This window comes from Batrachochytrium dendrobatidis, assembly GCF_000203795.2.
Source record: "Batrachochytrium dendrobatidis JAM81 unplaced genomic scaffold BATDEscaffold_10, whole genome shotgun sequence".
Taxonomy (NCBI): domain Eukaryota; kingdom Fungi; phylum Chytridiomycota; class Chytridiomycetes; order Rhizophydiales; genus Batrachochytrium; species Batrachochytrium dendrobatidis.
Genome location: NW_006281108.1, coordinates 841,950 through 863,639, shown reverse-complemented (window position 1 = coordinate 863,639; position 21,690 = coordinate 841,950). Strand labels below are relative to the sequence as shown.

Here is a 21,690-nt window from a genome sequence, read left to right as displayed (position 1 = left end):
CATGTATCCATGTTATGTCATTTTATGACATGTTTAAAGTGTATTGATCAAACTGTGATCAACGCTGTATGTTATTTGACAAGTGTATAATCAAACGAGTCTTGATGTTTTACGATCCAAGTAGTCAAATTACCATGTTGCACATACAAGTGATTGAATCGAGTCATGCGCAGATTCGATCATGGACACGCAGATTCAATCCATTTCTAGTGACACCTTGATATAGTTTGGTATATATGACTACATTGCATTAGTCGACACATCACAGTTGATGCAATTACAACGCCAGATACAGTCAAACATCACTCAGTTGCATGATATATACACTATTCAACTACACACAAAACACCATCACTAAACAGCATTGGTGCTAGAATACATCCAAAACCATTACAAAGGGTTGATGGTTGTGTAAAACTACAATCATTGTTTGGAAAAAGTCGATTGATTTATACACGTTTGCATGCATGGTTTGAATACGAATAAATGGGTGTATAGATTGACGGTAATCATGGATGGTTTTATATTGCAGTATATAGTGTCAGGACTTGTATGAATTGAGTTACGCATGGTTGTACTATGATAAAATGAAACTGCTGTTGATTTGTGGTGTACTTGATCGAGACGCGATGTGATGGAGTGAATGCAATCGTGTTCATTAGCTCATGTCGACACTGTCAAGTAATCATATGGTTTACGCCAATATTCAAAGTGGTTGCTATGAGATATCAAAAGTGAGTATTCAAAGGCAGTTAATCTATCCCACAACATTTAGATTTATTTATCAAGTCAAAACAATACACGTAATCAAGACTATATCTATAGTTTTCCATCACGATAGTATGCATTGGTTGCCATTTGTAGAGCTTTGGCTAGTAAAACTGCTACTAGATTTATCAAGTCCCTGTTCAGAATTTTGAAGCTCTTGTGCAAGTGCAGCGTCCTGTCGAATCTAAAATAGTTGGTTTGAGAAATTCATCAGCGAGTCTCTAGTCAAACCGTGTATCCACTGCCTAGTTAAAAATCATACCTGAGTTGCTCGATAAGCTCTATCCCTGCGATCTTTATCCAGCTGAGCTGCTTGTTCTCCTCTAGTATTCTGCCTAGCTGCAGCAGACACCATCTTTGTCTTGGCAGAGCTTTGTCCGTTTTTCTGAGCAGGAGGTGTAGATCCAGCAATACTACACTTGTGATCTGCTTCAAGTCGATGCCGAATGCAAAACGGCTTTAAACACTTTTGACACAGTATTGGCACCAGTTCCTTTTTACTGCATCCCTGCATGGAACATGGGTTAGTGTATGCTTTTTCTGAAGTGGATGTACCAGGATCTGGGCACCCAGCATTGATATGATCATTGACTGCAACATTGGGGTCGGCACCTCGATTTATTGGAACAACTCTTGAACAAACTGGACACGTTGTTGCTCGCACATCCATTGGTTTATCAGGACATATATGACCTGGGGTGACAGAAATGGTATTTTTTGGATATGTATTGTAAACTTCATTCTGCAGGTCGTTTGCAGCTTTGAAATGTTGTTGGCTAGATGTATGAGATTGAATGTCGATTATAATTTGAAATTAGTCTGATATTCAAATGAATAGTGAATCACATTGATGATGACACTTGCCAAAATGTCTTTTTACAAAATGGACATTCGTATGGAAGAAAGTCTAAACATTATTACAGCTGAATATCAATTTAAACTGTCCAGAATTGACATTGAAGGCGACAATAAGCATACCTAAAACATTGCAGGTTTTATCATGACAGTGGATACCAACATGAGGGAGTTCCTATATCAAATACCAAAAGCAATAAAAGACTATTAGGTCGGTTGAGCATTACATCAATAAGAATGCATGGTCGTAGCTTTAAGTTGTCAATGACACAACATCCAGCATGTTTGGGTTAAAATCCAAAGTTTTTAAAAATCATTAATAGTTTATTTTAAAAGTATGACCATTGAGATGATCCAACAAGATTTATGGCATACCATGATTGATATTTAATAGAATTGATTGGGAAAGAGAATAGCACGCTGCGAACATGCAAATTATCAAATCTGAAATGAATGAATCTGCAAAACACTTTTACCATTTTTATAGAATTTACAATTAAAAGTATCGACCAGTTTGCTATGTAATCGTCTTGCTAAAACAGACTTCATTGCACATGTCTTGAGCTTACATTCAGTCAAAACAGTTTTTATATGCGTCACGAGAATCACGTGAACCTAATTTCATTTTTTCAACAACTTGCGCGACTCGACAATCCAGCAGTTTACCTCCAACTGACTTTAATTCTATATGGATTCAGGCATGTACTGCTGTACATGCTGCTCTAGTTTTACTCACCTTATTTTATTCGTTATTTTATCTGCTTGTCATCTAAGAATTTTTAACTATTCAACCATATTACAATATGATCCGATACTAACCAGCCATGATCTGTAATGTTCAACTTGTATAATCTGGGTAATGCTTTACGCTATATTGAATGAATCTACTTCAACTCTCCGCGATTTAAACGATAGCACTCTTGAATGGGGTTGTTCAGGCTCTAAATACTGTTTATAGCAATACATCTTCAAACGAAGATAGAAAACTATCTGATAAGGTGGTGTGATTTAGCCATCTGGTTCTCAAGCCCACCAATGGTGTTTTTTGAGTGACTGACAAGTATTTTAATTATTGTGTTAGTATTTGGAGGGGATTAGGGATATGCCTGAAGCACCTTTTTTGGGACTTCATCTTGCGTATGCTACATCACAGCTTCCAAGCCATGTTAGACACTTTGGTCTTGGCTTAATCGAGTCTGTCATTAAATACAAATGGAAATCTTCAACATACTCTGACGATCAGCGAGAAATCATCAAATCATCGATATTTCAACTATGTGATTCCGTAAGACTCTACATTTAATTTCACCAGCTTTGAAATGGTGATTTGAGTCGTTTTTAAATTCATTTTATTTGCTAGGGACTAGGAAACAATATTCAAGAAACTAGATTGATTACAGAGAAACTGGCAAAAATATTTGTTGAACTTGCCAAACGTACCTGGCCACTTGAATGGACAAGCATGGATGTTCAACTTCGTGCGCTTTACCAAAAGCATGTATGTATTGCCTAGTGTTTTTGATCTTTACACTTGTTTAAACGTATTTGAACAACTTGTCATGTTGATTGTTAAAATCTTGCAACTGATAGATGGGCGGCAGAATCCTTGTTTTATTGTTTTATAAATCACTTGCAGAGGACGTGTTTATATTTGAAGATGATGTGGTTACTAGCAGGAAAAAGGAATTGTCGACTGCGCTCATGTCAGTTACTGTTGGTACAGGAATTCTTCATAACATGCTATCTAAACCAATAGATCCGAGTCAAACTGGTGTTTCAAACCGTCAGGATTTACAGCTTTTGATGCAGCTGATTGTTGCTGATCCAGACAATGAAGGGTGGTTTACACGATGGTCTACAGCGATTGAAACGCTTGCTTGCGCCATGACTTCAAAGGTAGCTTAACTGCTTTGAACTATCATGTCATTTAATAGTTTTACAAAACTAATATCAAGTATTTGTGTTTTTAAATATACATTTAGAGCGAGAACCATGCTCAGAGCGATGCCGAGCGTTTGCTTGTGCTTACTTTAAATTGTCTGGCTGTTTTCCTTGACTGGGTGCTGCTCGAGTATGTCATAATGTCTTTTGGTTATTTGATGGATTGCTTTTGGTTATTTATTGTTTTGGTTATAATGTCAAACTACTTTTAAAGTACAGATCTGTTATCGAAACGCGAACATTGTATAGACTGCTTCAGCTCCATACTGTGCAATCCAACTCGGTTCGTCTTGCATCAGCCGATTGTTTAACAGTGCTGTTTAGTAGGAATATTCGTCCTCTAGATCCAATTCGCATGACTTGTTTATGGCAACCTCTATTTGCTGATGGCCAGCTAGATCTTATTGTTGCTGCTTGGATCGGTGTATATGCTCCATACTCATCGTTGAATATTGAGCAAGCTCAGCAAGATGTGTTTATTCCAGAATGTGACTACATATATTTGAAACGCTTGGCACACGTATGTTTATGCTATACGTTTGTTTAAACCTGCACAATTATTTTTAAATTTATGGTCTGGTATATCTCTAACGCCAGATTTTATTGTTCAATAGGCCATTGCATCACTTGGCAACTATCAGATTTGTTTTCGAAAAAACACTGTTTGTCCACAGCGGTTTGAAGAGTATATGCAACTGATTCTACTGATGATTTCTCATCCATCACTGATTGTGAGCGGGCATGCAGTATCGTTTTTATTAGAGGCAATCAAGCACGACTTTATCCGAGTTGTAAGTTTTTGTTGATCAAGAAATGGAATACAAGGGTTGGTTGTATGGTGCTAATATTAACATTTGAGTTTAGTCGTGCTTGCAGCCTTATATATTGCTGATTCTCGATAAATTTTTGTTCAAGTTGCTTTCAGTAAGGTTTTTTGATTGCAACTTGGTTTTTGCAAATCTATTTGATTCTCAGTGGTTTAATTAGGTTTTTGTACATGTTGTTTACATATACAATAGCGATCTGCAATGTCAAATAAATCTCTTCCTGGATACAGATACGCGGCAATTGACTTTGATACTGATTTTGAAATTGATCATGCAAGTATGGGATCGACACAGAGAATGACTGATGCAATAAGGCTTATTCCACCCATCCTTCCCGACAAAGTATTTGAGTGGCTTCGAGCCAAATGCACATCGATGCTGAACAGTCCAACTATTTCTTCATCAGGTGTGTATTTTATCAAATGCATTTGACTAGTATGTAGAGTAGTATATTTATTTTACTTTTAACGGACTGTACTATAGAGTGTCAAGCCATTTCTACCATGACAGATTGTATCATGAGTGGAATTCCTTCTGAATCGGTACGAGGATCAGACATCAATCAGATTGAGTTGGCTAAAAGTATAATGCTGCTTTTGGTGCAATTGATCGATTATAACGGAAACCAGGTGATTTTAAGATTTGAATTGTTTTGAATTAGAACAATGCAATATGCTAGTATTTATAAACAAGTATGATATTGGTGATAGAATATGGCAATCGTGATATATCAGCTTCAAATGATTGTTGCATTTTCCGAATACATGGATTTGTATCCTGAAATTTTACTCAAATGTCTTGAAAAGGTGAGTTTCATTAGATTGATATGCTTGGATTTATGATGTTAACATGCATGCAATTAAATGAATCTAGTTTTTTGGGTTTGTGGTATATACTCAGCCTAATGAAAAGGACTTTATACAACAACAAAAAATTCTGAGTGAGAGTACACGTAACTTGCGTCGTAAAGCAGCTGCATCACTTGTGCGAATTGGATCAACTATGCCCAATCTTCTTCAAGTAAGTTTTTATTATTTCAGAATCACGACTTTGGGTATGATCAACTGTAATAATGTATTGTGTATATCAATACTTTAGCCACTTTTACCACAAATTATGCCACTAGTATCCAACTATATTCAATCAAGCCAGCTTATGCGGATTGAGCAGACTCTTATGATTGAGTTTCTTGTAGCCATTATGTAAAACTGCATATTGACCTGCACACCAAGTATCTGTTTTTTAATCTACTTAGTAACTTTAAATTTATTTGATCATATCGCCAATTTTTATTTGTGGTAGCTGTGGGTCGAGTATGGAGATTCATTCCAAATCCAGCATGCTTCAAGACGTTTTGGCATGGGATCTTGCACACTTCAAGTCTTTTGAACCCTATTCTGTGTTTGATGTGCAATTTTTTGACTCGATTGGTGTGAACACTCTTGTTCAAATGGGTAAGTCATTTTCCAATAATCTACATGTGTTTTAGTTTGCAACAGTTGATATTTCAGGCATTTATAAAGTTGGAATGTTGAATTAGAGCGTGAATTAAAGGCGACAAAGAGTCCTGTGGGAAAAGCTCATGATATGTTGGGAGCTGCAACCTCTTTGAGAAACTCTTGGTCGGCAAGTTTCAATGCTATTTGGAATTATTTAAAACGGATTCGACATTCTCAATTGGTAAGTTGTTTTAATTTAGACATACTTGTTTATTATGTATAGACTTATCTTTGAACGATTTAATGTAGAATAAGATTTCAGATGGTTCTGCAGGTGCACCTATTGCTGTTTCCAATGTCTGGCCGGAAATCGTTGTACACATATTACCCCAAATTTTGGCCACGATCAAGCAAGTTTTTAAATTACTTATACTTTATAGGGCTAAATTTGCATTGGTGTTGAGTATCAATTGTGTTTAACGATTTGTATGTAACATTTGTAGATGCATTCATGAGTCGTGGAGCCCAAAAGTGTTGTCGACTCTTCCTCCGGATTTTGCTCAGCTACGACTTCTTACCAAGACTGAAAGGGCAATGTTGCTAGGTAAATGTTGAGTTCTATAATGACTGAACAATCGAGTTTATTATCTGATCTAAATGGTATATGGCGCTTATTTAACCAAATGTGGGTTCGACAACTGGATGAATATAGGCAGCTATTTTGCTGAAAAAGATCACGAGGATACGTCGGTGCTTGATCCTGAAAGTGCTTTTGAAGATCATCTTAAGCGTATATGCGGATGGTTTGGACGCATGCGGGAAATCAGGTATATTCTGATGTTTTTATATTGTATTTGGCTCGAGTATGCTGATCAAATCACACTTGTAAATATGTGGGTGATAGTTACCAACTGCTGGCGACTCTTTCTACCATGGGCACTGATTTTTACCTGATACAAAATCTTCCTGATACGATCATTTCGAGTGTATTTTCCAATCCGCAAGATCTAGCACCACAGCATCTCAAGTCCATAATATATATCCTTTTGTGCAGTTTTATTTTTATTGAGCCATGCTAGACCATTTTTGTTTTACTGCATGCCCTTGATTGTTTGAATGTGTTGATTTGATTACTTGGATTTATGCGACCGTTTGTGCTGAACTGTCCCGCTGAAGCTATGCAGCAAGTTCTTCTTCCTATTCTTCCAGTGTTTTTTCAAATTGTGGTAAAAAAGTTGATTGACTTGTGGCGTGACCATCTCGTCACCTCTACTGAAGACCAGGTGTCTGATAGTATTCACCACTATTGTGACGATGAGGAAAACAATGATGAATCAGAAGAGATTCTTGCTGATAGGCTCTTGAGGGATGTTACGCGCGTGTATGCCGATCTTTGGTTTGCGATACTGATGCCTTTTGCTGAAAAAAGTATGTTTTTTGGGTTGAATGTGATCAGGGATTCACTACTGACCTGTGTATGATATTTAGATCCAAAACGAAAGGTCGAGGGGGGTTCTATAACTGCAGGACAAGTGGATCACCCATCCAGTCCAGCTAAACTTGTCTTTCAAAACACGAACCTGGTCATGTTTTTTTTTGCCAACGAGGTAAAACGATGGATTTGTTGCAAAATAGAGAGTTGTTTTTTTGCAAAATGTCTTATATTTGGAGTTGGATGGTTTAGTCGCTCGTTCGATCTTTTCTTGGAACAATGTCTTTGCTCATGGGTGTCAAAGACACATTTGCGTGCAAACGGTCATTGGCCATGTGCATGACTCTTACTTCGCATTTAGTCAAAGACACTGCATTTCATGAGATGGTGGGTAAAGATTTTCTTGTTTCTGCGTTAGAGGTGAGTTGAACTTGGTTGTACACTGCTGGTTAGGATTGAATTGAAGAGTAATAATGCTTGCAATGTATGATTGGAGTAGGTGTTACACGATGGGTATCAGCAAGTCAACCATTCGGACGCGATTGGGTTGATTACAGAAATATATATGCAGCTTCATAGTGTATCTCGCATACCCTTCAATACTATGGCCAGTATTCCCGGCATGACAATTGATGTTCTTCAGGTATTCACTTTTTGAAGATGGTGGATCGGGACTGATTTTTAATGAGCATGAAAACTGATAATGAACGTTTTGTGGAATATGTAGAGATTTGAAGAGGAGCTGACGAGTAAACGTACTGTCAAGGAGCAGCATGTGGTTGTACGAACAATGCTGAAATCAGTAACTGGTGTAAGATTTATTTGATGGTTTGATTTAAAACAAAATGCAACCGTCTAATTAGAATTTACATTTTTCAACATGGTGCAACACAATCTAAAGGTGGAATTATCGGAAAGATTTAAAAAAGCGACCATTTTTGTTTTGAATCTATCAGAAAAAAACATGTTTGCAGCAGTCAAGTCGGATACTCATCATGCAGACATTATTGAAAAGGAAACGATTGAACCAGTGCTGTCTACCTTTTTTGATCGACATGAACAATGAGTAGCATCACGATCGGACTTGCGTCAATGAAACACTAAGAGTATAATAAACAGCCAGTCTTATGATGGTGTGTTTTAGAGAATGATAATTTGTAATGAGTATTTAACGAGTGTTTATTCCAAAGCAGTGATCAAGAAAAGCGGATCATTTTAAGTGAATCGACTTTAATTGTAATGCGGTTTCTGGTTGCGATTCAGAGCAATAGAACGAGTCGTCGCACCATCGCGAGAAGCAGCAGAAAGTACACCAGCAATGAGTTTTATGCCAGCAATTGAATCGTCATTGGCAGGAATAGGATACTGTACAAGAGTAGGATCAGTATTGGTATCACAAACAGCGATCACTGGGATATGGGCCACGTTTGCTTCACGAACAGCCCATAGATTATTAATATAATCGAGTACCACAAGAACGTCAGGAGTGTGAACATGAGGCTGCCGAGTGTTTGAAGTTGAAGAGCGAGTGAAAGCTTGATCCGAGTGACTGGTTTTGCCTTGAACATGTTTTGTGCCAAATCCTTTGAGCGTAGATTGAATGCCAGATTTTGAATCTTTTTTGGAGTGTTTGCTGACAATGGACGAGTCCAACTCGGACGATTCCTTTCCTCCTCTCTCGACAAACTCTACAATAGAATTGAATCCGGCAGTGTTTTGCAAGACCTTTGAAGGGTCGAACCCAGTGCTATGACGAAGTGTTCGTTCTTTGTTAGTAATGGTTCCACCCACCCACTGAGTGATGTAGTAAGCATTGCCTAGCAATGCAGCATCGACAGTGATTTTATGAATAGCAGGTTTTGTGCCCAAGAACACAATGTTGCCATTTGACATGGCAACTTGACGAATGAATGCAGCGGCTCTACGAAGATGGGTCAATGTATGCTCCAGATTGATGATATGAGTACCATGACGAGTACCATAAATGTAAGGCAACATGGAAGGATTCCAGAGGGTAGTAGAATGACCCAGATGAAGGTTTGCAGCCAAAAGAGATTTCAAAGAAATATCATGAGCATCTCTTTGATTGAGTAGATTATGATCTTTCAAGGATGTATTAGTAGTGGAAGCATTGACAGTAATGACTTGTGGAATTAAAGCAGTCAGATCAATATTTTCTGTAGTGACGTTGGAGTAGAAACGAGAATTGGTAGTTGAATACACTGTATTACAGTGAGGAAGATGTTTAAAAGTGATTCTGCGCAGTGAATAAGAGAGTCTATTCATTTGTGTAATAATAATCACTTTTGATAAAGAAGTTGAATAAATTGTTGATTTATTTAAAATGTATTGTTTTTTTTTTAATCAAAAATCAATTTATACAACACAATCAATCTAAAGATTGATTGATTGATTGTTTCTTTTAATCAATTTATATAATAAAATACTTGATCAACTTATAAAGATTTATTCAAATCTTGTGTAATAATTCAATACAAAAATCAAGTTTATTTTAAACTTGAACGATCGCATGGATTCAAATTATAACAACAATTGACAAGTTTACCTTTTATTGAGAAACGGCGGAGATTCACAAGTTTCATTGGATTACAATCAATTACAATATTAAAATGGACAGTAGCATTTATACTGCAGTACCTTGGGACACCACCACTAACCGGAGATCTACATTGACAGGTTTAGAAGGAGACTTGATGCTGGAACAGGAACTTGTCAAGGACGAGGTAGTGTCAGGATGACTGGATACAAGTTGATGATAATCCGCTTATTGTTTCTATTCAACCTGATATTAGAAGGCTGTTTCTTCATCACTTTCCAGATCTTCAGGCCCTGGTAACCCCTTGTTCGACTCTCAGGGTTATGCTGTCGCCAGTGCTTCCAACAGTCATGACCAATATGGTGCTTCAACCAGCGTATCAGTCACCAGTATCACTGCTGCTATCACTGCTGCTTCAAACTCTCTTTCCGTTGTCATTTCTGATCCTCAAAAACATGGCGAAGGCTCGTCTGCCTTTGTGTCGTATTTGGTTTCTACTCGCACTTGTTTGCCTGCATTTAAATCTCAATCTTCCTCTGTTCGTCGCAGATTTCAAGATTTTACTGCCTTGCAGAAACTATTGTCTGATACTCACTCTGCTTGCATCATTCCTCCTTTACCTGAAAAACATCGCATGGGTAATTCATATTGTAATAGTATCGACTTTTTGTACGCTTCTAACCCTTGATCTTATAGAATATATTACTGGTGATCGCTTTAGCTCGGAATTCGTCGAAAAACGTCGCATTTCCTTACAGGCTTATATCGATCGTATTGCTCGTCATCCTATTTTGCAACAGTCACCTCACGTTCAACGTTTTCTGGAAGCTGAGCAAATGGTATTTTGATTGGATTGATTGGATTGCTTATATCTAGCTACTGACAAGCTACTCATACTTGTGCAGTCAAGCTACGATCACCCAAGGCGAGAATCTCATGTGTTTGAAAACTTGGGTGATGTGTTTTTGAATGCATTTTCAAAAGTACGTAAACCCGACGAACGCTTTGTAGATATTAAAGAAGCTGTCGAAAAATTCGAACAGAATTTGATCAATGTGGAAAAGTTGCATTCACGTCTATTAAAGCATCAAACAGGTAGATTCTATTCTCAATCATACGTGTAACTACTAGTCTTTATGTTTATTCTGCCTCATCTCTTGTCATTAGGTCTTGCCGCCGATTATCTCGAATTTGGAAGCTCCATTACCTCGTTGGGTATGATGGAGACTCAAGTTTCTCAACCACTCAGTAATTTTGGAAATCGAGCTCCCATTTTCAGTCAAGCATTGACTGAAAAGGTATGTCCACATGATAACCCTTGGTTGAACCAAAAAACACGGTGATTGAATACTAAACCAAGACATGTATAGACTGTAGCCGAAGAACAATACTATGTCAACAAACTACGCGAATATATTTCATACTGTCAATCTGTCAAAGATGTGCTCAAGGCTCGCGACCAGAAGCAGGTCGAACATGAAGAATTAACCAATTGGCTGTTGAGTCACCAAGTCGATCGTGATCGTACTATGAGTACTGGAAAAAGTCCTGGAATCACAGGGTTTTTCAAGGATAAAATTAATGATCTCAAGGGTGTGGATCCCGAAAAAGCCAGACAGATTCGACTGGTGAAACTGGATGCCAAAATTGAAGAGGTAAATGCATGCTGCTTTTGATATGTATTGAGCCATTCAAGTTTTTTGATAACCGTACTTTTGGTTTGTGATACAACTAGCTGAAGGATGCTGTGGGTCAAAGTAGCATCACTGCCGAAGCCTTTTCAAAACAAGTTGTAAGAGAAATCGACGGGTTTCAAGCCGTCAAGATACAGGATTTTAACAAGCACTTGCAAGATTATATTGATGCGCAGTTGGTATACCATGAAAAGGTACAATTATTGAGTCATGACAAATTTTAATCTTTATGGTGTGTATCTAATCCATCGTGACATTTCCCTTGATAGAGCATGGCTTTCTGGGAAGACATGGTTCCTATTGCAGATACAGTATCTCTTGAAGAACCGCATCAATCCACATCAGCTGATGGGTCATAAATGTCGGCCATTTGGCAATTCTCCTTAAACTTTACCTTGCTCTTTTTATCTTCTGATTATTAAAATGAATGTGCTTATTAGTGCATTATTGTTTTATATAAATAGAGACTGTTAAACTAGTATTTGAAACCATTCATTGACTTGTATAAAAATTGATATTTAAATCTGCAGTCCAGCATCTCAATCAAGCATGGTCGTCATAATTACTCCTTTTCATTGTGTTTGGCTGTCAATAATACTTGGTTGTTACTTATCACATTTATCGGATAGTCGTCATTGTCTCCACCACTCAAATCACATGTGTATAGATCTACCAGTTTGGTATTTTTGGTGAACTTGTAAAAGAAATAAAGCGTAAAAAAGAATGGCATGCCGACTAAAACCAAAACATATTCACTGTTAGTTATTTTAACTTGAAATATAAAATAGTAGTTTGGATCGACTTACTGAACACGGCAATTACGTTTTGTAGTTGGAATGGTTGCATCATTATTGCAGCATAGATTTGTCCAGTGATAATTACCGCTCCAATAAACATCGCAATCCATGGCCCAAATGGATACAGCGGTGCTAAATACGGTAATCTATCTAAACTTTCTTTTTGCAGTTGAAATGCTCGTCGGAATCGTATGTGAATGACTGCAATCGATAACCATGTAATGATTCCTGATGAACCTGTTATATTCAACAGCCACGTAAAGACTTCTCCATCTCCCCATATGGTCGATAAAAACGCCAGACATCCGATTAAAGTGGTTAGAATTAAACTATATGTCGGGACACCTTTAGAGTTGATTTTTCCTAGAATGGCTGGTGCCTTTTCATCGTGTGCCAATGACATCAACGTACGAGTTGCTGCATACATGGCTGAACTCGATGCACTCAATACTGCACTAAAAATCACTCCGTTCATTACATGCGCTGCCGACGACAATCCAGCACGCTCAAAAACAAGTGTAAACGGTGCAATCGTAATGTCGCCTTTGTTTGCAGAATCAAGAAGTGATGGATCGTCGTTTCTCACTACAAGTCCCATAACAAAAATCGCAATCACATAAAACAGACTATCCATTGCAAACAGTCAGTAAACCAACAACTGCATGTACAATTACTACTATAAACAGACATCAATCCTTACAGAATACGCCAAAATGTCTGCTTGATGGCTTTAGGAACGTTTTTACTGGGGTTGATGGCTTCACCAGCAGTCACACCAACAAGTTCCGTTCCTGTTCAATCATGTTAGTATTCCGAATCTTTACAAATTCGGCCGATTATCAAATACTCCGACTTACCGCCAAATCCGTAAAAAGCAACCACAAACACATTAAAAATCCCAACAATGCCATTCTTGAGTGGAGCACCTTCAATCTTCCAGTTGTCAAATCCAATCATAGGACCTGTTCCAATCCATCCAAGATCCACCATAGTGCCAGAAATAATAAACACTACATTCAGTGTTAGTAATACGTCATTCAAAGATGGACAAGACATTGGTGACATACAAACGATTGCCACGACTTTAATGATAGATAGCCAGTATTCTGATTCACCAAACCCTTCTACACCACGAGAATGAATCAAAACTAAAAGTCCAAGAATAATGGCCGACCACACCCATGACGGGACTGTTGGACACCAAAACGACATGATGATACCGGCTGCAGCCAATTCAGACGCTATATGCATTTCAACAAAAATTGAGTATTCATAATCAAGACAATGTTGAATGTGGATTTAGATGCAGTCTATTGCAGACCCAATTTAACATTTACAACAATCGAGCTTTTTACTTGAAAAGCACAAGCAGTACTGTTCATATGAACCAGTATGGAGTCACAGCCCAACAGTACGATAACAAATCAGATGGCGTGATAAGAGGCCAAGAAATGACGACATCAAAGTAAAAGCATTCAGGGGAGTTGATACGAGTAGTAGAATGTATGATCCATGTAGCAAGTAATACCAATAGCAATGAGTTGAATTCAAAATACGATTCAATGTGGCTTACGTAATGAAATGGCCCATTGAAGCCAGTAATTCCATCCAAGTGCAAACGCGAGTGCAGGATCGACAAACCTGCCAGCATATGTGTTGAACGATCCGGATACGGGCATATAGGCTGCCAGCTCACCCAAACTCGTTGTGATAAAATAAACCATAATTCCAACTGTTAAAAATCCAATGAGCGATCCGAGTGGACCTGCAGTAGCAATTGTCGCTCCTGATCCAACAAACAGCCCAGTTCCTGAATATCACACATTCAAATCAGCACATTGCAAAAAAAAAGGGCTGAAATACATCCATTCGAGTCGTTCGAGGCATTCGTTTCAACAAGATGAAATCAAATTGAAATGAATTCGACCATTCAACTTGATTCTATTTCGAACCATTAATCCAAACATGCATTAGAATATAAATAGTACCTATAGTTCCACCAATGGCAACCATTTGAAGATGACGAGATTTAAGTCGTCGTTTAACTCGAGGCTCATTTTTTTCTTGACCATCGTTATGATTTTCATCCGAGCTAATATCCCATGAATTATTTAAACAAGGCACACCAGTATGAATAGTAGAGTTTCCCGCTGTGGTGTTGGGCAAAACTGAAAATTCTGGCTGAAATGTTACTTGTGGTCGTTGTGCAATAACCTCTTGCCGCTCCGTTAAAGTATGATCTGAATTCATTTCATGCTTTAGACTCTGAAAAATTGAAACACTTTAGTATAACCAGCTTGCAAGAGTTCGTTGACAACAAGTATGATGGTAAAAATAGGTGTATTAAAAAAAGGCATCGTTTTGTATATATATTGAAACTGATTAGACTCTCCCTTATGATTGTTTCCACCCTTTCCAATTTTACGGTTGGTGGCAAAGGGATAGGATGAAGCAGTAAAAGGGAAAAATGCCAACAGCTATCATGCTCTGAAAACATTCCTAGTATTAAGCAGACTATTATTGCAGCCTTTTACAAACGTGAATTCTCCGTTTGTAAAATCTCAGATTGCTTCCGATTCATGATGATGTAGATAGAACGTCGAAGCTTTGTGTCAGAACACTACCACTAAGCTTTGCAAGCAGTTGCCGCTAGATCAAATAAGGAACGTTGTAATTGAATCAAAAGGATCTGCAAGTTGTTCAGCAAACCGGTCGTGTCGACAAGTTGTCGCGGTACACAAGACACGAACGATGGATCCTCATGTCATTCAAATCAACAGATGAACAATCACCGATATTGTGAAACAACATCACCAAAATGAGGGTCGTCAAGAATCTCTCATGCGGTTTTTTTTATTCTCGTGTCTTGTTTTCAGCTGTAAGGGCTGGTCACTTGCAGCGTACTTGTGAAATCAGCCTTGTCTTTAGGGCTACACCCTTAAATCTTGGCATAATTTGACAACTGTTCATGCTCCAATCCAACCACTTTTATTCCAGTTCAAAGTGGGAAATAGAGTAAAAGGCCGTTGAAAGCCAAGACAGATGCACGCTACAATGTCAACCAACCTGAAATGTACTGATTCCAATACTGCATGTTCACACCTGCCAGATTTAAAAATGACTGTTTCCAAACAAATTCTATTTGAAAAATGCGCTAATGTCAAAAAACAGTCGTCTATACTGTACAAAACTATCGAATCCGTCTATTTTATTAGAATAGTGTCTTAAAGCATCATAAAAGTTTCAGTTGCTTTCAATTCATTCAAGCTGCTTAATCTTTGAATGTTCCGCTATACACAAAAATAAATAGTTGTACAAGTTGAAATAGTTTATGGATTTAATCAAGATAGTATGTCAACCTCGCCCAGCAACCAGTTTCTATTTTCAAGCTCGGCATTCATCAGATAGGTAGCAATAAAGATCGCTCGTCAGATCTTGATTGTGTGCACTCCTCAACGGCCGAATGTGAGTTGCCTTGATCCATAACAACCTCTTCATCATCCCCACCGCCGCTTAAATCACAAGCGGTCAAATCAATTAAACTCGTATTATGCCACCATTTGTATCCAATAAGCATTGTGAGAAAAAATGGAATACCGACTAGTTGATTCATGCATAAAGTCGAGTCAGTAATATGGCACATGAAAAGTATTTGGAATCTACATGACATATCAACTTACGATATGCAGCAAAGATGTTGCGAAATTTAAAAGGTTCAATCGATGCAGCAGCATATCCCTGACCAATGATAATCCCAGCACCAAATACAATCGCAATCCATGGCCCAAATGGATACAGTGGTGCTAAATACGGTAATCTATCTAAACTTTCCTTTTGCAGTTGAAATGCTCGTCGGAATCGTATGTGAATGACTGCAATCGATAACCATGTAATGATTCCTGATGAACCTGTTATATTCAACAGCCACGTAAAGACTTCTCCATCTCCCCATATGGTCGATAAAAACGCCAGACATCCGATTAAAGTGGTTAGAATTAAACTATATGTCGGGACACCTTTAGAGTTGATTTTTCCTAGAATGGCTGGTGCTTTTTCATCGTGTGCCAATGACATCAACGTACGAGTTGCTGCATACATGGCTGAACTCGATGCACTCAATACTGCACTAAAAATCACTCCGTTCATTACATGCGCTGCCGACGACAATCCAGCACGCTCAAAAACAAGTGTAAACGGTGCAATCGTAATGTCGCCTTTGTTTGCAGAATCAAGAAGTGATGGATCGTCGTTTCTCACTACAAGTCCCATAACAAAAATCGCAATCACATAAAACAGACTATCCATTGCAAACAGTCAGTAAACCAACAACTGCATGTACAATTACTACTATAAACAGACATCAATCCTTACAGAATGCGCCAAAATGTCTGCTTGATGGCTTTAGGAACGTTTTTACTGGGGTTGATGGCTTCACCAGCAGTCACACCAACAAGTTCCGTTCCTGTTCAATCATGTTAGTATTCCGAATCTTTACAAATTCGGCCGATTATCAAATACTCCGACTTACCGCCAAATCCGTAAAAAGCAACCACAAACACATTAAAAATCCCAACAATGCCATTCTTGAGTGGAGCACCTTCAATCTTCCAGTTGTCAAATCCAATCATAGGACCTGTTCCAATCCATCCAAGATCCACCATAGTGCCAGAAATAATAAACACTACATTCAGTGTTAGCAATACGTCATTCAAAGATGGACAAGACATTGGTGACATACAAACGATTGCCACGACTTTAATGATAGATAGCCAGTATTCTGATTCACCAAACCCTTCTACACCACGAGAATGAATCAAAACTAAAAGTCCAAGAATAATGGCCGACCACACCCATGACGGGACTGTTGGACACCAAAACGACATGATGATACCGGCTGCAGCCAATTCAGACGCTATATGCATTTCAACAAAAATTGAGTATTCATAATCAAGACAATGTTGAATGTGGATTTAGATGCAGTCTATTGCAGACCCAATTTAACATTTACAACAATCGAGCTTTTTACTTGAAAAGCACAAGCAATACTGTTCATATGAACCAGTATGGAGTCACAGCCCAACAGTACGATAACAAATCAGATGGCGTGATAAGAGGCCAAGAAATGACGACATCAAAGTAAAAGCATTCAGGGGAGTTGATACGAGTAGTAGAATGTATGATCCATGTAGCAAGTAATACCAATAGCAATGAGTTGAATTCAAAATACGATTCAATGTGGCTTACGTAATGAAATGGCCCATTGAAGCCAGTAATTCCATCCAAGTGCAAACGCGAGTGCAGGATCGACAAACCTGCCAGCATATGTGTTGAACGATCCGGATACGGGCATATAGGCTGCCAGCTCACCCAAACTCGTTGTGATAAAATAAACCATAATTCCAACTGTTAAAAATCCAATGAGCGATCCGAGTGGACCTGCAGTAGCAATTGTCGCTCCTGATCCAACAAACAGCCCAGTTCCTGAATATCACACATTCAAATCAGCACATTGCAAAAAAAAGGGCTGAAATACATCCATTCGAGTCGTTCGAGGCATTCGTTTCAACAAGATGAAATCAAATTGAAATGAATTCGACCATTCAACTTGATTCTATTTCGAACCATTAATCCAAACATGCATTAGAATATAAATAGTACCTATAGTTCCACCAATGGCAATCATTTGAAGATGACGAGGTTGCAACCGTCGTTTAACTTGAGGTTGTGGAGCAGCGGGGGGTATAGAGCCATATGAGCCAATGGCAGAAGAATGTCTAGCCACCGAATTATGTCTTGATATCAATGAGGAAGTGGAATAGGTAGGACTATTTGAGGTTGAAGCATCGATATTAGTACTATTTAATTGAACGGGAGAAGCATCTACCAAGGCCATGTTGTTGTGATGGAAAGAATACGTGGCTAATGGTAAAAGTATTTTGAAGCTGATAAGGAATATTGTCGGTGATAGCAATTGGCAGGTGACTTGAAAGTGCAAAGCAGTTTAAATGCGCTGAGCAACGATGGAAATGTTTGCAACTCATCGCAGCAAGCATCTTCTGTTATCAACTCAAAAGCCAATTCACTTTACATGGTGACTTTTCCCTCGATATAACCATGATTGCAAGCCACAACACTCGACCTGTTCCATACCGGGTCAACTGTTGTGTCTGGATGCGGATGAATTCGTGTTGAATCAACTTCAATTGAAACAGTATTTTCCAAATACAACACTGACGTGATGGTTGCTACAGTTTATCATTTTCCTTTTGTTATCCGTCTTTGTTGCTAGCTGTGATCAATAGGTGTGTATTGGCATCATCTCGACGCGCTTATCGAGTATTCAGGATTGATGATGAGCCTAGAGTCGAGTATTTACAACTCGAGTTTGAGCCATTGAGAGTGGAATGGGTTTTAATTATAAAGAACGGATAGAGTTTTGATACTAGTAATAAGAATAAAGGTTTGACACTTGAGAATATATCCGAGGGAACAGTCTGACGTAAGCAACATCTCCAAACAACCCTTCCATCTGTCAACTGTTCTTTATCTGAAATCATCGACAGATGCTGTACAAGACACTGACTCTTATATCCAGTCGTCCTCGCCTTGCTTCGTATTACGCAACTGTTTCTACCGCCAGATCTGCTGTCATGTCCAAGATGATCCCTATACGCATGTCTTCTAGTCACACCACCCCTGGTGCTCATGTCAAGTCTCTTGACTCTCGTCCACTCTATCGTCATCAAGCATCTCTACCCAAACTGCCTGTTCCTACCATCGATGAAACAACTGCTCGCTATCTGAAAACTGTTCGTCCTTTGTTAAACGACCAGGAATATCAGCAGACTGAGTCTGCCGTGGCTGACTTTAAAAAGCCAGGCGGTGTGGGCCATGTTCTACAGGAGAGGTTGGTTGCTAGAGATCAGGCATGCACTACCAGCTGGCTGATTGATTGGTGGAATGACTATGCTTATATGAGCTACAGAGATCCAGTTGTATTGAATGTCAACTACTTTTTCGGTAAGGCATCAAGTGTTGATGTGATTCTGTTCCTAGTCCTTAAACTGGTCTCATCTTGGTTAATCTCTCTCATTATCATGTCTAGCATTCAAGGACGACAAGCTTCGCAAGAATCCTGCTGCTCGTGCTGCTTCCATCATCACCGGTGTTCTTGCATTTCGAAGCCAACTTGTCAGGTCTGTCAATTCGAATGTGTTGGAAACTTTTCTACTCTTGCAATGTTGTGATGACTGATGAAGGTTATTTTATTCATGTGTGATTTACACTTGTAAATCATTAGCGAGCAGTTGAAACCAGATATGGCTCGCGACACTCCTCTGTGCTCCCATCAATACAGGTAAAAATTCATTCGTGCAGGAATGGTAAAACTTTATAGTCTACAACCGCAATGTAACTTTGACTACTGATGAATAGATACATGTTCAACTCTACACGCATCGCAGAGTTGAATACTGACACTACTCGCCTCTCTGATCCCATTTCCAACACCCATATCGCGGTGATGCGCAACAATCAGTTCTTTATCATTGAAACTACCCATGCTAATGGTAGCCAACTCTCTACCATTGATTTACAAAAGTAAGTGCAATTCAAACCATTCTGGTTTATATTGGTCGTCACGATCAATACTCATCTTTTATCAGTCAAATTCAAAAGGTGTATGACATGGCTGGTACCACAAAGGATACTCCCATTGGTGCACTTACTACTGAAAATAGAGATGTGTGGGCCAGCGCACGCAAGAATCTCCTTGCAGTCTCTCAAACCAATAAAGACTCTCTCGAGGCTATAGAGACCGCCTCTTTTGTTATCTGTCTTGACAACACCAAGCCAGTCACTAGAGAAGAGGTTTCGCGCGCATGCTGGCACGGAGATGGTTGCAATCGTTTCTTTGACAAAAGTCTTCAATTTATCATTTTTGATAATGGAAAAGCTGGGTTCAATGGCGAACACTCGATGATGGATGCAACTCCTACATCGCGCTGCTGCGAATTCGTTTGCAAGGGGTAAACGCTTTGTTGCAACCACTCAATTTATATGATCTGACGGCATGTATTGGCCATGTTTAACTCTGAACATACATGATTATAGGCTCGATCAAGGAACAATTGATTTAGGGTACAATGTTCCTAGTTTGTCACTCCCTGAGCCAAAGAAACTCAAATTCGACTTGACTCCTGCACTTGTACAGACCATTGAAATCGCCAAACAAAAGTTTGACAAGCAAACTGCCTTGCACGATCTCCGTGTTGTTGTGTTTGAAAGTTACGGCAAAAATCTGGTCAAGAAATTCCAAGTGTCACCCGATGCATATGCTCAGATGGCTATTCAGCTGGCTTACTACAAAATGTATGGTGTATGCAAAGCCACTTATGAAAGTGCGCAGACTAAAAAGTATGCTTACGGTCGCACTGAAACCTGCCGTTCCGTATCTATTGAATCAGTTGCATGGGTCAAGGCTATGGAAGATCCACTTGTTCCTATAAGTGTCAAAGGCGAGATGGGACGCAAGGCTATTGCTTCGCAATCCTCTTACATGGCTGCAGCAGTTGAAGGCCGTGGTGTCGATCGTCATCTCCTTGGTACGCCAATCTGTTGTTTTTAATAGCAGTTTAATTGACGATTCAACATCATCAACCAAGTCTGTTTAGATATTGAGTGCTAATACTTTTAATTACTTTGTATTAAAATCTAGGTCTACGTTTTCTGATCAAGGCTGATGAACCTAAACCAGCTCTTTTTACCGACCCTGCTTATGCCATGTCGTGCCATTGGAATCTTTCAACTTCCCAGATCACTTCAGAATACTACGACGGATACGGCTGGGGTCAGGTTGTATCAGATGGATATGGTATTGCCTACCAAGTCAAAAACAACGCGTTCCATTTCAACCTCGTCAGTCTCCATCTAAACAATGAGCACCTGCATACGTATCTGATTGAAGCCCTCCACGAAATGCGCACGGTATTCGAAGCAACTGCACCTATCCCCAAAGCCAAGCTATAAAAGTAAATGTTTAGTTGATGATACTTGAAGATCCAATCTTGACTTGTCTATTAATGATGTGTTGCATCTGATTGGGCTATGGGCATTGATTCTGCTATGGTTACTAACAATATTCTGATTACTTTTCATTCACAGCCGTATTCACGTCAAATGGAACACCTTTGCATCTTGGAGTGGCTGCCTTTTTGTTTTGGAGTATACAATGCTTAAACATTTGTTATGCTTTCCTACTAAAAATTGACTGCCTTTTCAATAAACATTTTCAATTTTTGTTCCAAACACAATATCCACCATATGATGTGCACAATCAAACTATAGTTTTAAATATGCTTTTTCTTGGTTTTTGGCACTCT

At 38.8% G+C, this 21,690-nt stretch overlaps 8 protein-coding genes across 8 annotated transcripts; 4 read left to right on the top strand and 4 right to left on the bottom strand.

The window, feature by feature from the left end:
* Nucleotides 1–1,024: 1,024 nt before the first annotated feature.
* Nucleotides 1,025–1,459, bottom strand: BATDEDRAFT_13096 (uncharacterized protein; the record flags this gene model as incomplete). The annotated part of the gene is made up of 1 exon (XM_006680568.1): nt 1,025–1,459. A coding segment is annotated over one exon (435 nt), but the record flags the coding sequence as incomplete, so codon positions are not given.
* Nucleotides 1,460–2,725: 1,266 nt separating this feature from the next.
* BATDEDRAFT_90504 (uncharacterized protein) lies at nt 2,726–6,909 on the top strand (the record flags this gene model as incomplete). Its single annotated transcript, XM_006680901.1, has 17 exons — nt 2,726–2,908; nt 2,984–3,121; nt 3,214–3,519; nt 3,606–3,694; nt 3,784–4,084; nt 4,179–4,355; nt 4,584–4,797; nt 4,875–5,020; nt 5,102–5,197; nt 5,292–5,411; nt 5,490–5,593; nt 5,694–5,845; nt 5,932–6,071; nt 6,140–6,288; nt 6,334–6,434; nt 6,543–6,657; nt 6,735–6,909. 17 exons carry the CDS (start codon nt 2,726–2,728, stop codon nt 6,907–6,909), a joined length of 2,706 nt encoding a protein of 901 aa, XP_006680964.1.
* Nucleotides 6,910–7,008: 99 nt separating this feature from the next.
* On the top strand, nt 7,009–8,406 carry BATDEDRAFT_35713 (uncharacterized protein; the record flags this gene model as incomplete). The annotated part of the gene is made up of 6 exons (XM_006680736.1): nt 7,009–7,258; nt 7,319–7,437; nt 7,515–7,682; nt 7,762–7,905; nt 7,990–8,073; nt 8,164–8,406. 6 exons carry the CDS (start codon nt 7,009–7,011, stop codon nt 8,326–8,328), a joined length of 930 nt encoding a protein of 309 aa, XP_006680799.1. The 3' UTR covers nt 8,329–8,406.
* A 128-nt stretch (nt 8,407–8,534) lies between these two features.
* On the bottom strand, nt 8,535–9,344 carry BATDEDRAFT_4793 (mitochondrial 37S ribosomal protein MRP4; the record flags this gene model as incomplete). Its single annotated transcript, XM_006680533.1, has 2 exons — nt 8,535–8,762; nt 8,988–9,344. Coding segments are annotated over 2 exons (585 nt in total), but the record flags the coding sequence as incomplete, so codon positions are not given.
* A 500-nt stretch (nt 9,345–9,844) lies between these two features.
* Nucleotides 9,845–12,003, top strand: BATDEDRAFT_35712 (uncharacterized protein). Its single transcript, XM_006680735.1, has 8 exons — nt 9,845–10,006; nt 10,076–10,457; nt 10,516–10,658; nt 10,725–10,914; nt 10,987–11,117; nt 11,190–11,474; nt 11,555–11,707; nt 11,783–12,003. The coding sequence occupies exons 1-8, from the start codon at nt 9,893–9,895 to the stop codon at nt 11,870–11,872; spliced, it is 1,488 nt and encodes a 495-aa protein (XP_006680798.1). The 5' UTR covers nt 9,845–9,892; the 3' UTR covers nt 11,873–12,003.
* Nucleotides 12,004–12,275: 272 nt separating this feature from the next.
* On the bottom strand, nt 12,276–14,560 carry BATDEDRAFT_13074 (uncharacterized protein; the record flags this gene model as incomplete). Its single annotated transcript, XM_006680564.1, has 6 exons — nt 12,276–12,936; nt 13,011–13,101; nt 13,168–13,320; nt 13,378–13,551; nt 13,884–14,120; nt 14,299–14,560. 6 exons carry the CDS (start codon nt 14,558–14,560, stop codon nt 12,276–12,278), a joined length of 1,578 nt encoding a protein of 525 aa, XP_006680627.1.
* Nucleotides 14,561–15,624: 1,064 nt separating this feature from the next.
* Nucleotides 15,625–18,035, bottom strand: BATDEDRAFT_17406 (uncharacterized protein). The gene is made up of 7 exons (XM_006680583.1): nt 17,969–18,035; nt 17,555–17,791; nt 17,049–17,222; nt 16,839–16,991; nt 16,682–16,772; nt 15,991–16,607; nt 15,625–15,910 (listed from the first exon to the last, which is right to left on the bottom strand). The coding sequence occupies exons 1-7, from the start codon at nt 17,991–17,993 to the stop codon at nt 15,711–15,713; spliced, it is 1,497 nt and encodes a 498-aa protein (XP_006680646.1). The 5' UTR covers nt 17,994–18,035; the 3' UTR covers nt 15,625–15,710.
* Nucleotides 18,036–18,969: 934 nt separating this feature from the next.
* Nucleotides 18,970–21,337, top strand: BATDEDRAFT_13099 (uncharacterized protein; the record flags this gene model as incomplete). Its single annotated transcript, XM_006680569.1, has 7 exons — nt 18,970–19,330; nt 19,416–19,510; nt 19,615–19,667; nt 19,745–19,909; nt 19,975–20,337; nt 20,423–20,913; nt 21,027–21,337. The coding sequence occupies 7 exons, from the start codon at nt 18,970–18,972 to the stop codon at nt 21,335–21,337; spliced, it is 1,839 nt and encodes a 612-aa protein (XP_006680632.1).
* Between the last annotated feature and the right edge of the window lie 353 nt (nt 21,338–21,690).

Bases quoted from the DNA above. Each gene is read 5' to 3' on its own strand.
- BATDEDRAFT_35712 (XM_006680735.1), top strand. From the start codon at position 9,893: ATGGACAGTAGCATTTATACTGCAGTACCTTGGGACACCACCACTAAC. The intron at 10,007-10,075 runs GTAGTGTCAGGA...ACCTGATATTAG, and splicing joins AGGAACTTGTCAAGGACGAG to AAGGCTGTTTCTTCATCACT. The intron at 11,118-11,189 runs GTATGTCCACAT...AGACATGTATAG, and splicing joins GTCAAGCATTGACTGAAAAG to ACTGTAGCCGAAGAACAATA.
- BATDEDRAFT_17406 (XM_006680583.1), bottom strand. From the start codon at position 17,993: ATGATTGCCATTGGTGGAACTATAG. The intron at 17,792-17,968 runs GTACTATTTATA...TGTGATATTCAG, and splicing joins TGCCATTGGTGGAACTATAG to GAACTGGGCTGTTTGTTGGA. The intron at 16,608-16,681 runs GTAAGGATTGAT...TGCAATGGATAG, and splicing joins CAGACATTTTGGCGCATTCT to TCTGTTTTATGTGATTGCGA.